Genomic DNA, 13,287 nt, shown 5'->3' with positions numbered 1-13,287 from the left:
TTTTATCACTTGTGCTTTTGGTGTTGTATCTAAGAAATCCAATTTCTCATTTCAGGCTAGGTTATCACCTAATCCAAGACCATGAAGATTTCTTCTTCAAAAAAAAAAAAAAAAAAAAAAAAAAGATTTCCTCCTGTTTTCTTCCAATGAGTTTTATTGCTTTTTCCTTTTCTTTTTTTTGCTTTTTAGGGCCACACTCTCAGCACATGGAAGTTCCCAGGCTAGGAGTCAAATCGGATCTGTAGCTGCTGGCTTACACCACAGCTACAGCAACGCCAGATCCGAGCCTCATCTGCAATCTACACCACAGCTGACAGCAACACCAGATCCCCGGTCCTCTAGGAGAGGCCAGGGATCGAACCCACACCCTCATGGATACTAGCTGGATTTGTTTCCACTGAGCTGCAATGGGAACTGTGCTTTTTTTTATTTTTTGGAAGGAGAAAAGGATAGCTTTATTGCTTTGCCAGGTAAAGGGAGCCACAGCAGGCTAGTGCCTTAAATACCATGGCCACCTGGGGAGGTGATTTTACAGTTTGGGAGTGAAAAATAGGGCCATTGATAAAGATCAGGGTAGATGAGACTGTGCGTTGTTTCTCACAGCTGGTGCTTAGGTGGTCCCAGAGTTGGTTCTGATGATCCTTCTTTTGGAATGAAGAATGCTTCATCAACATCTTCCATTTGCTGAGGGTTTTGGTTCCAGTGTCTGGATTCACTGAAGTTCAGGTTCTTCATGCCTCCACGCAGAAGGAATTCAGTGAGAGACAAAGTGATAGGCAAGAAATGGATTTATTAAGATGGGACACTTGTGAGAGATGCAAGAGGGCAGGTAAGGAGGCTCTTCCCTGAGGATCAGATGGGCTATAGTTTTATCATCCCAGGGCACTGAAGGTCAGAAAAGCCGCTTTAATTCTTATATTTAGGTCTGGGATATATTTTGAGTTAATTTTTGTATGGTGTGAGGTAAAGATAAAAATTTGTTTCTTTGCATTTGGACATCAAGTTGTCCCAGCACCAGTTGCTAAATCTCACATTGATCGGTTAATTACAAATATGAAGCTTTATCTCTGAGCTCTCCATTCTCTTCCACTGTTCGGTAACATCTGTCCCTTATGCTATTACCGTGCTGCCACGATCACCTGCTGCAGCTTTGTAGTAAGGTTTGAAAGTGATGTGTAAAGTTCTCCCACTTTGCTCTGGAATTTCTCCTGGAACAACACAAGTGTCTATTCAACAGAAACAACAACAAAACAGCAACAAAAGTAGGAAATGTAGATGTAATGGAAGGAAGTGAAGGGATGGAATCATAAACTAAATTTTTTGTGTGTGGTTAAAGGTAAAGGGTCTGGAGCCAGACTTCCAGGTTCTGCCAGTCACTAGCTGTGAGGTTTGGGGCAAGTTACTAACGCTGAGCCTATTTTTTTCCAGGAAAAAAGACAATCACCATGTACCCACCTCACTAAGCTGCTGTGAAATCTGAATACGTTTCTGAGTTGTTAAAGGCATTCAGGACAGTCTCCGCACAGCAGAAACACTCAGTAAACAACAAGGCTTATGAGGAGCACCACGGCCTGCACTTCAAGACACTGCATCTCCTCCAATCCAGCAATTCCACTTCGAGGAATGTATAGAACAAGATACACAATATGATCACAGTTCATTTTAAAAATCAGTATATGAAAATAATTATTATATGTGAAGGCGTGTGTATGTGCATAAAAGGCCTTGGAGGGTTTATACCAAAATACCCGAAGCAATTGGCTCTGCTGGGTTAGAGAAGTCCATCTAGTAGCTGGTAATGGAAGCCAATGTGAAGTAAAGCAATGAAGGGTCATTTGACATGTGGCATCCAGAAAAGGCAAATCTAGAGCAACAGCAAATAGACTGGTGGTTGACTGGGCTGGGGTAGGAGTGGAGACTGACTGCAAATGAGCACCAGGGACCTTTTAGGCCCTATGTTCTCAAACTGATTGACTGATGGGTGTACAACTCTACAAACGGACTTCAAAAAAATCACTGAACTGTACACTTAAAATTGGTGAATTTTGATAGTATGCAAATAACATCTCAATGAAACTTTACAAGGAAAAAGGAATAACTTACTGTAAAATTGGGCAGATGTTAAGGGGAGGCCTTCCCAGGTCCTGGGGGAGCTCCAGCCAGCCCTCAAGGAAAGGCCTCACCTGAAGTGTACCTCAGACTGTCTCCCTCTCCTGTTCTCCATAGACTGTCCCATAAACAAGACAAAACCCCAAACTGTGGCCTCCCAGAGCACCACCAGTAACGCCCTCACTGTAATTCCCAGATAGATGAGGGGTCCACCAGTTACGACCCACTCGGCTGCCCCGAAGTGGGACAGTTCCAAAGCTGGGTAGCTGCCCTCTGGCTTTTCTATAACAGCCTCTGTGGTTGACTATGATTTGGTGGTCCCCGTGGAACCACATACGCCAATATTCAACCTTGTGAAGCCCTCCTGGGCGGTCTAGGCCTGGGGAGAGCTCCTCCTCCACTTCACAGGCCCCTGCAGGCGGGGAGGAGCCGGGCCTGGGCTGGGGTCCCGCCCTCTGCACAGAGCTACTGGGCCTCTCAGGCCTGTTTTCTCGCATTAAACAGAGGCAACTAACTGTAACACCACCTCATGGAGTCTCTGGGAGAATTCAGAGCTCAGAAATGGGGCTTTTCCTACTTTTAGCACTTAGAATGTTGTCTGCTCTATTCCCCAGGGAACTTGCTGCTCCACCAGAGCCCACCGGGCTGAGTGCTGAGTGCTGGGTGCTGCTCGGAGCAAGCAGACAGCCATACCCCCAACCCCCGCCTGAGGCTTTCGCCCCAGAGGCCCCAAGTTGCCAACAATTCTTATTTCTCCAAGAACCTCTGAGATCAGGTCTTTGCTTGTCATCCCACGTGGCACTTCCTGCCTTTTGCTGGACATGCCTTCTTTTTTTTTTTTTAAGGGCCACATCCATAGCATATGAAGTTCTGAAGCTAAGGGTCGAATACGAGCTGCAGCTGCTGGCCTACGCCACAGCCACAGCAATGCTGTATCCTTAACCCACTGAGCAGGGCCAGGGATCAAACCCTCATCCTCATGCATACTAGTCAGGTTTGTTATTACTGAGCCACACTGAGAACTCCTGCTGGACATACCTTCTGATTTAACTTAGCCTTCTGCCACAGTCAAAGTAACCGGAACACTAGATATTTTGGCCAAACATGAACATAATAGCAGTGTACATTTTGCTTTTCAGCCAACACTCATCTTCACCTCAAAATAACATGAATTATAAGGTGCCATTCAGAGTGTGGGTCATTGCTGGTTCACTGCTGAGGAAAATACGAGACTGCAGGTCCATAAGCACAAACACCCACCCGGGGGCTAGTCTGTGCAGAGGCTCCACCTGCCTGTTTCCCTCAAATGAAAAAAACCCACTCCTTCAACATTAAAACAGATATACTCAGCAGAATGTACCATACCTGTGATCTTAAAAAACTGAACCTTAAAAGTGACCATCAGGTGACAGGCATGCAGGGGTCCCCGCAGGGTGAGGCAGGGGACTGCTGGATTTAACTCTCTGGGAGGGGGGGAGGGGGGATGAAGAGCCCATAAGACTCCCTCTCAGAGGCTGCCCATCGATGCGCTTTGGGGACCCTGGCAGCTGAGTGACTCCATGTGTCCAGCCGTGGACCCCACAAGGGGGAGGGGAAGGGCAGCCATTGCCCTGATAGCAGTTAACAGAGCCAAGTGACAGGACAACTTCCAGACTTCCCAGGAGCGACACACATTCCCCTTGAACAAAGTGATTCAAGCTCTAAGCACAGCCTCTGGAGCAAGAATGCTTCTGGTCCACAGACCACAGATGCAAAATCCTAGACATGCATAAACAGTTTTCCAGAGAGTATTCAGCTTTCTTTGGATTCTCAAAGGGATTCAAGTCCCCAAAAGTTAAGAACCTCAGCTCTTAATTAAAGAGAGTTTGACAGCAAACTAATTAGATTGAAGCTCTAGCCCTAGGTTGTCACAAGGAAAGATTTTTATTTGAGAACACTGGGTACTTTTGGAAATGTTCCTGCTGAATCCAAAAACACCTGACAGTCTATCTACACCCCCCACAAACACACCAAACACCTCCATCCTGCAGACGAGACAGGCTCTGCCCACGGCCAGTTCCACCCACCTCTGTCCCGCACGATCAGAACCAACCCCAAACCAACACCACAGGCCGGGAGACGAGATCCTGCCTCCCAGCCCCGGCCTTGGAGTGAGATGCTCACGGGACAACAGGTGAAGCAACATCACACACAAACACTGAGTTTATTTTGACCACGACCAAAGTCAGTGAGACAACAGAACCTCAGCGCCCCGGAGTCCTCCTGGATTCAGGGACGACACAACCAGGCTGGGAACAGGCTGGCAACAACTGTCACTCTCCTCTCACAACCGCTCACTGTCCCAGGACAGGACGTTCCTCTCAGGCAGGAATCTTTTAACCACGATCACATTTCTCACACTTTAACCTGGACGGGTCCTCTTTCCCCAAGAACATCAGTTTAGACATTCCTGGCTCGAGAGGCTGTCGGGTGAAGGTCAACACACCTGTCAGTCTTACTTGACTATATAGTCCAAGGTATGGGGTGAAGACCTGTCCAGAAAGCGCTGGACAGAGCCTCCACTGAAGGGGCACCCACCACTCACTCCACTGCCCAGGCCTCTCTCCTCTCGCCTGAGAGCTGGAACAGACATGCCATCACAGAGAACAGAACCCACGGTGAAAGGAGCTGCTGTTAGGTCTACTGAAGACCCTGCCCTACCAGCACGTGCGGCCCCCTGGGAAGGGCGGCGCTCACGTCAGCGTCGCAGCCTCAGAAAGAACGCGTGTTTACACTCGGTGCTCTCCAAGGGGTAATATTTATCATAGAAATCTAAAACATATTCTTCAGTCTTGAATCCAAACTTCTGGTAGAGCAGCATGGCGGGGTTGCTTGCTGAGACGTGAAGGGTTACGTCCTTGCCCATGCAGGTCTGCCAAAAAGAGTGGAAAAACACAAGGTGAAAATGAAAATGCCAGAGGGAAAATGAGTGGGTGAAGGAAATCTTTTAAGCACAGGCAGTTATGGAAACTGGAGAAACTGGGGCCTGAAGCTGAGACACTGCAACGCCCAGCAACAGCGAGAGGCCCAACACTGTTCTGCTGCCGATCTAAACACTCATCAAGACCAAGGAAACAACCTAAGCTGTAAGCTGGGTGGGTGCGCTTTTTCTCTTTGGAGCAAAGAGCCAAGGGGGATATTTCATCATCAACTGCTCTATACTTCAATCACATTTAAACAGATCAATCAAAAATAAATAGATCAGAGTTCCCGTCGTGGCTCAGTGGTTAATGAATCCAATTAGGAACCATGAGGTTGCGGGTTCGATCCCTGGCCTTGCTCAGTGGGTTAAGGATCTGGCGTTGCCATTGGCTGTGGTATAGGTCGAAGACGAGGCTTGGATCCTACGTTGCTGTGGCTCTGGTGTAGGCCAGCGGCTACAGCTCCGATTCGACCCCTAGCCTGGGAACCTCCATATGCCGCCGGAGTGGCCCAAAGAAATAGCAAAAAGACAAAAAATAAGTAAATCAATAAATACCTTCAAATAAATAAATAAATAGATCAATCACCTCAACACCAACAATATGATAATCTTGAAGAACTAGAGGATGAGATGAGATGAGATGTTCTGTTTTTAAAAACTAGGTGTCTAGAGTTCCCATAGTGGCTCAGTGGTTAATGAATCCGACTAGGAACCATGAGGTTGTGGGTTCGATCCCTGGCCTCACTCAGTGGGTTAAGGATCCGGCATTGCCGTGAGCTTTGGTATAGGTTGCAAACTCGGCTTGGATCCCGCGTTGTTGTGTCTCTGGTGTAGGCCAGCAGCTACAGCTCCGACTAGACCCCTAGCCTGGGAACCTCCATATGCCGAGGGAGCGGCCCAAGAAAAAGGCAAAAAAAAAAAAAAAAGACAAAAAAACACAACTAGGTGTCGCCTGCAAGGGAATCACAAAAACTCCCTTCCTAGTCCTTCCAGAAGTGTTAAAGTATGTGGCTGCATATGAAATATTAAGACGTCCATTTAATTACATAACCTGAATACCCTGTACAGATGTTCTGAACCCTAAAGAACACTTTCATTACCCTCCACTTCTCAGAACTCAGGTTTCTTTTCTTTGCTTTTTAGGGCTGCACCCATGACACATGGAAATTCTCAGGCTAGGGGTTGAATTAGAGCTATAGCTGCCAGCCTACACCAGTCACAGCAACGCAGGATCCCAGCCATGTCTGTGACTTACACCACAGCTCACAGCAACGCCAGATCCTTAACCCACTGAATGATACCAGATCAAACCCGCATCCACATGGATACTAGTTGGATTGTTTCCGCAGAGCCACAACAGGAACTCTCAGAACTCAGGTTTCTACATTGAGCATCAGCCTATTCCTAGGGGACAAGAGTAATAACTCTCTTAGATTCTTTAATTAGCTACACAGAATAGAGGATCCTAAATGTCGCATAAATTCAGAACTTGCTCTTTAAAGAGGAGGTGCCAAGATCCTAGACTCGAGGTGTCCTTGAGATTTTATAACCCCAGGCTCCTCAAGCATCTACACTAAGAGGCCTCAGTCAAAGGTAGAGAAGACAGATCCCTTTTCTTCTCTGCTTAACTCACATTCTGCATCGACGGACACTTTCAGAACAAGAAAGAACTATGAGCATGCCAGGGACAAGAGCCTTCTTTCTGCTGCCAAGAGGCCCAGTCCCAGCAGGACCAAGGCGGAGCATGGCTGACCAACCAGGCAGGACTACATCTGGACCAGGATTAATGGTCTGACCGCGGGCCAGGGACCCACATACAAAGATGGACATGCTTCCTCCCAGCCAGGGAGGCTCAGTAAGGACTGACGGTGCCACCTAAATATCACCCCTGCCCTGCCCCAGGCCGCTGCTGGTGACTGAGAAGACAAAAGTCCTGTGGCCAGTTCTGCCAAGTGAGCACAAGGAGGTCGGTCCTTAGGACAGGGAGGGGCAGAGAAAAGAGGGGGCCTGGTGGAAATAACCAGGTTAAGACCACACGGGCAGCAAGTACCACCTGTCAAGAGAGAGAAGAAAGCAATTCCCAGGAAAACGGGTCTCAAGGTTCCCACCAACATCTGGGAGCCACCAAGCAAGTTTCATTAAAAACTGCAAAAGACATTTAATCATCTCCACCCTCTGTTTAAAAAAGAACCTTTGCCCACTTGACACACAAGCCCCCCTTCCAAATGGTTTCTAAATAAAACTACAAGAAAAATTCTGAGGGACAAAAAAAATCTTGGCTTTCTTTTCTGATATTAGTATAGAAATATATGGTCTATTTTCCTCAAAGGTGATACAGATATATTCAAGGATGAATTCTTAGAAGGTTCCTATCAGCTTATACAGCAACAATCAGCAATAACAGAAGGCACGTGCTCATGACTGATAGGCTTTTGCTAAATGTTTAAAAAGAACTAAAACCCCCAGCTCCACTTCCACTTCTCAGAGTCCCCACAGACAAGTCCAAGAGCAGCCAAGGTTATAGTACAGACGGTACAAGTGCTTCAGGCCCTCCCACACCTTTGGTCTTTTCTTCATTTTATTTACTGCATATGTTCACAAACTGATTTCTTTGAAACCTGGGTCTGAGGAGTGACCTGTTTTTCCAGGGATGAAGGTTTCTGCCTGGGTGTTAATAACTCCTCCACAAGCGACACAGACCAGCCTCCCCTCACCCTGTGTCCCCTCCCCCTGGGCTCAGCCTCATCCCTCCTTTCAGGGAGGCCCCGACCACATACCTGAATCAGGTGATAAATCATAAAAGTCGCGATGCCCGCTCTCCTCCACTCAGGATGGACAAAGAGAAATGAAATGTAAGCTTCGTTGTACTTTACGTCGGGAACCATGAAGCCGAAAGCAATGATGACTTTCTTATAGAGGACGACGACGCTGAAGTCTGGGTACTGCAGGCACTCAGACAGGTCCACGCCTGAGGGAAGAGACAACTGGGGGTCACGGCCGGGCCCTGGGATGAGGGAGCACCAGGCTGCCCGGTTTGTGCTTTCAGTTGCACCTGTATGCTAAAAACCCCAAACCGCAGACAGATGTCGCCGTAGACACCACACACTTAGATCATAAAAGTAAAAGTGAATTTTAGCAAATATCAAAATTAGCATTGTCTGGTGTGAGTGCATATGTTAAAAGAAGAGAAGCAGGAGAGGGTGGGTGGGAGAGAGCAGCAGGCTCGGAGCTGGACACACCTGGCACTGAACTCGGCCTCCAGGCCACATGTGTCAGCTGACACACGTCCCTCCCTAAACACCACCGCCTTGTGTCTGCCTTGTTTAAAATGAGAGATACCTGGACCCCACTGGGCTGGGAAAAATCCTGAGACCGCCCCCAGCACTGCATTCTTTACCTCATACACAGACAACTGACAGGCTCTTTGGTCCAAATGCCACATTTTACAACAAAGGAGTTATATAACATAACTCCACGCCTAACGTTTGGAAGGTGCCCGGCGTAGGAGCAGGAAGTAGCAGACTCTCCCAGAATGTTCTTTCCAACCTCCATCCCACCCCCCCACCACATGCACTGTGACATGATTATCAGACAGTGAAGGTGACACAGCTCTCATCCGGACAAAAACTTATCTAACACCTGGAAGAAATGTCTTATCCCTTACATTTCAAAGCACCACAGTAAAACAGATCCACAAAGAACGTGTCTACATTTAGCAATGAAAATTGAGGGCTTCAGAGACAATATGTTAAAGCTGATAAAACAACAAATCACATTGGGTTTATTCGTATTTTTAAAGTTTGTGATTGGAGTATCTGTCTTTCTTTTTTTGTTTGTTTTTGTTTTGTAGTACCCAACCCACAGCATATGGAGGTTCCCAGGCTAGGGATCGAATCGGAGCTGTAGCTACTGGCCTACACCACAGCCATAGCAACACAGGATCCGAGCCGCATCTGTGACCTCAGCTCACCGCAATGCCAGATCCTTAATGCACTGAGTGAGGCCAGGGATGGAACCTGCATCCTCATGGACACCGGTCAGGTTTGTTACCGCTGAGCCACAATGGGAACACTGTACCTGGCTTTCTAAAACCAACTTTTGGTTGCCCTAACACTCTCTAAAGAAGAGCTAAATAAACAAAGCACACAGAATTATTAAGCAAAAATCAGAGGTGTCCAAACATCTCCAAGTTAGCAGCCTGTGCGGTGTTGATGGACATTACCTGGGATCTAAACACAAGGAGAAGCAAAACAGGATGAATTGTTTATCCTGGAACCGGACACAAACCAATAAGAGAAGTAAACAAAAACACTGTTACTTTAATTGCTGGCTTCTTCTTGATCTTAGGAAAAAAGAGGTATTTGTATTTCAAAATTTCCATGTTAGCAGAGACAAACTGAATGAAGTCATATATGAGTGAAGGTTTGGGGATCACATGACATACACTAATTTTAAAAATCTGCTAAAGCAAGCGACACAGAAAATGGATCTGCCTAGTCTGGGAGGGGAGAACATACCAGGCCAGAAAAACTCCTGACACATGGAATTTATCGTTGGGATGTGATTTGGCCGGACGTAGCAGTAATCAAGAGGTGCATCAGGCTCCGGTGTCCAGTGAGGGTCACTCCTGTGCAGGTGGGAACGAATCTGGGACAGCAGCTGCAGTTTGGGTGGCTTGGTTTCATAATCACGCCTCCAGAACCCAGAAAATAAACAAACTGAAGTCAAGAAAAATACCCATTATTCCTAGCCATTTGATTCACACAACTCTTCGATCTGCTCGAAATTTTAAATTAATTTGCCCTACTTTATATGGCAGCCAGCTTAACAGCTACAATACTTTTAAATTCACTCTATTAACATTAGTCAGACCAAACCCCTCGATACTGGCCAGGAATTCTACCTGGTGCTGGCGAGCCTTAACAAACACAGTGGGGAAAGGAAACAGCATCCTAATTCAACCCTCTGAATGCTCTGACCCAGGACAGAGCCCAGGAAAGATAGGGCCAACCCTGCCAGGGCAGCTGGGGACTGGGGCAGTGACGCAGGCTGCCTCCACGTGTCTGCCAGGGAGGGCAGTGCTGGGCGAGCAGGACCACATGACTTGACTGCAGAGCAAGTGTGCTCAGCAGGGGCAACTGTGAACCAAGAACTTAAACTTTGTCTTTTATGTTTCCTTCAAAGGATCATCCTTTCTGCACAGGAGTACAATTAAAACAAGCCAAGGATGAGACTGGACATCAGGCTTTGGTCTTTATTCACTCCAATGGGGGCTCAAAACCCACAAACATTATTCCCCATGACACACTCCATGTACCTGATGTAAGGTTTCAGGATTCGAGAAGTATAAGGGCTGACAATACTCTGGTCCACAGCCATATCTTCTGATCCCACCAAACGGTACAAAAACTTACTGGTCTGGTGCCGAAATCCCTTCCTGGATGGCAAGGCAGTCTATGAGAAACACATACTAGTTACACAAAAATAAAATTACTTAAAGGACTGGTTTAATTCTCACAGATAAGCAGTACTTGTGACATTTTTATGTATCAGAAAGTAGGTCTTTTTGCATTAATTGGAAAGCTCAAGTTTTAATACAAAGTTCAAAGGTAATTTGCATAAAATTATAACTGAAAATTAATCCCAGTTATACCAGTTTATTTTTATTTTTTTATTTTTTTGTCTTTTTGCTATTTCTTTGGGCCGCTCCTGCGGCATATGGAGGTTTCCAGGCTAGGGGTCTAATCGGAGCTGTAGCCACTGGCCTACGCCAGAGCCACGTCTGCAACCTACACCACAGCTCACGGCAACGTCGGATCGTTAACCCACTGAGCAAGGGCAGGGACCGAACCCGAAACCTCATGGTTCCTAGTCGGATTCGTTAACCACTGCGCCACGACGGGAACTCCCCAGTTATACCAGTTTAAAAGCAAAATAACTTTTGGAGTTCCCGTTGTGGCTCAGCAGAAACAAGTCTGACTAGGAACCATGAGGTTGCAGGTTCGATCCCTGGCCTTGCTCAATGGGTTAAGGATCCAGGGTTGCCGTGAACTGTGGTGAAGGTTGCAGAGGTGGCTCAGATCCCATGTTGCTGTGACTGTGGTGTAGGCTGGCAGCTGTAGCTCCGATTAGACCCCTAGCCTGGGAACTTCCATGCCATGAGTGCGGCCCTAAAAAGCAAAAAAATAATAATAATTTTTTAAATGTTAGTTATGTAAACAACTTTAAAAGACATTTAAACAGGTGACATACACAAATGACCACTGGATTTACTGCTTCTCCAGGATTCATTTTGTCTACACTGTACCTTTAATCCACTCATCAAATATCAACCGGGCTGAGAATCGAATAGGTAACACACACGGGGCTGATGTCTCACAATGGCCTCTGTTACCTCAAGAGGCATGGGGCCAGTTACTGCTGTGTCTGTACTGTATACGGATTTATTCAAATCTGTCTCTACTGAGTAAACCTGACGGAGTGGAACTGATGTAGATCTTCATCCCTAAAACACACCATGACAGCTGAGAGGCCCAACCAGAGGGTCCGTGAGGACCTGGCTCCTGTTCCTCAGGAGGGCATCCCAAAAGAACAGCTGTAGACATCTGCTCTCCAGACAGTGCTGCTCCAGGGCCCTCGGTCATGTCATAACAGAACACGGACAATTAGGGTTTTACAGCAAAGCGCTCGGATGGAAGATTAAAAGGCACATTTATGAAGTGCTTTGCCAAGGGTTGGATGAAGTTTAGAAACCTGAGTTGTTTTTGTAGAATCAGCTTGCTCTTAACCTAGAAAATAACCCTGTTGGAAGAGCAAGAATTCCTTCTTTAAGAATGTGCTCTCGTTACTTTCCCAAACTGGACACCAAAACTTTCAAAGGCCACTCATGAACTTCTTCCAGGACTTTATAATAAGTTTCGCAGTGAAATTCCAAGCTGCAGCATAGTTTCCAAATACGGCCCCATGCTTCCTTCCGTGCCTGCAGGTACACATGTCTCCTCCTATCAAAAGGTGGAATCATGGTCCCCTCTCTGGAATCTGGTGGGCCTGGGCCAGGCTTGACCAATCAGAATGTGGCCCAGGTAACATTCTGGGACTTCTCGGCCCAGGCTGTAAGGGAGCCAGCTTTCACTTTTGCTCCTCTTGAGTCCAGAGGCCACGTTATCCAGACCAGACCACTAAAGAACCAGAGGTCACATGGAGCTAGGCTCTGGAACAGGAGAGGCCCATCCTGGCCATTCCACCCAGACCCAGGTCCCAGCTGAGTGGAGACACAAGCATGGCCCTTCCCTTAGCACATCAGGCAGAAGAAACACCCAGCTGAGCCCAATCAACCCATAGGCTCAGAAGAATCAAACACTTACTGTTTAAAGCCACTAAGTTTTGGGGTGATCTGTGATGCAGCCACAGATTACCCAAATGCCAGCCACTGAGCCATGAAATAGTGTCAGGTAAACATGTCAGTGAGTTTGTGAAGCCCTGTGGCTGTTACACCATCCCAGGCCAGGTCCTTCCATTTCCCGCTGCTTCCACGCTGGGCTACCTACCCTCGACTTCCACCTGGACCACCCCTCCTCTCCCAACCGGGCTCCCTGCTGCCATGTTTCCCACCCCCCACAAAGCCGGGTTCTCCTTTTAAAAACTCACAGGGAGTTCCTATTATGGCTCAGTGGAAACAAACCTGACTACTATCCATGAGGATGCAGGTTCAATCACTGACCTCGCCTAGAGGGTTAAGGATCTGGTGTTGCGGTGAGCTGTGATATAGACTACAGATGAGGCTCAGCTCTGGCATTGCTGTGGCTGTGACATACATAGGCTGGCAGCTATAGCTCCAATTTGACCCCTAGCCTGGGAACTTCCATATGCCACTGGTTTGGCCCTAAAGAGCAAAAAAAAACCAAAAAACAAAAAACAAACAAACTCATAAACTCTGCTGAAACTCCTATGTGGCTTCCTGCTATGTATTCTGAATACAACTCAAACCCTTTTCCCATACCTGCAGGATCGGCTCATCTCCCACCACCACCCGTTTCCTTTGCCATCAGAAGTCCCAGCCAACTCTCCCACCTCAGGGCCTCCTGCCCTGAACCCTCTCAGGCTGGCTCCACCTTGTGGATCAGAAGAAGGTTTGAACGTCACCTCCATAGAAAGGCACCAACCACCCCTCTGTTCCCCACAGCGCTCACCTTGTTAGCTGACTAGTACTATCACCT

At 47.3% G+C, this 13,287-nt stretch overlaps 1 protein-coding gene across 2 annotated transcripts in view; it reads right to left on the bottom strand.

Annotated features, from left to right (window-relative positions):
* Positions 1-4,283: 4,283 nt before the first annotated feature.
* KAT14 (lysine acetyltransferase 14) overlaps positions 4,284-13,287 on the bottom strand; it is a 40,711-nt gene continuing 31,707 nt past the window's right edge. For both annotated transcript variants that reach the window (NM_001445176.1, NM_001445177.1), the window contains 4 exon segments: positions 4,284-5,020; positions 7,849-8,039; positions 9,589-9,764; positions 10,389-10,525. In NM_001445176.1, the coding sequence (NP_001432105.1) occupies positions 4,847-5,020; positions 7,849-8,039; positions 9,589-9,764; positions 10,389-10,525 (678 nt within the window). In that variant the 3' untranslated portion in view covers positions 4,284-4,846.

Source organism: Sus scrofa, chromosome 17 (assembly GCF_054392235.1).
Source record: "Sus scrofa isolate SSC_HxYL_T2T_F1_AM1 chromosome 17, Sscrofa_HxYL_maternal_Yorkshire_Landrace_v2.0, whole genome shotgun sequence".
NCBI classification, from domain to species: domain Eukaryota; kingdom Metazoa; phylum Chordata; class Mammalia; order Artiodactyla; family Suidae; genus Sus; species Sus scrofa.
The sequence above is the reverse complement of the archived record's forward strand: the minus strand, read 5'-3'. Positions and strand labels throughout refer to the sequence as shown.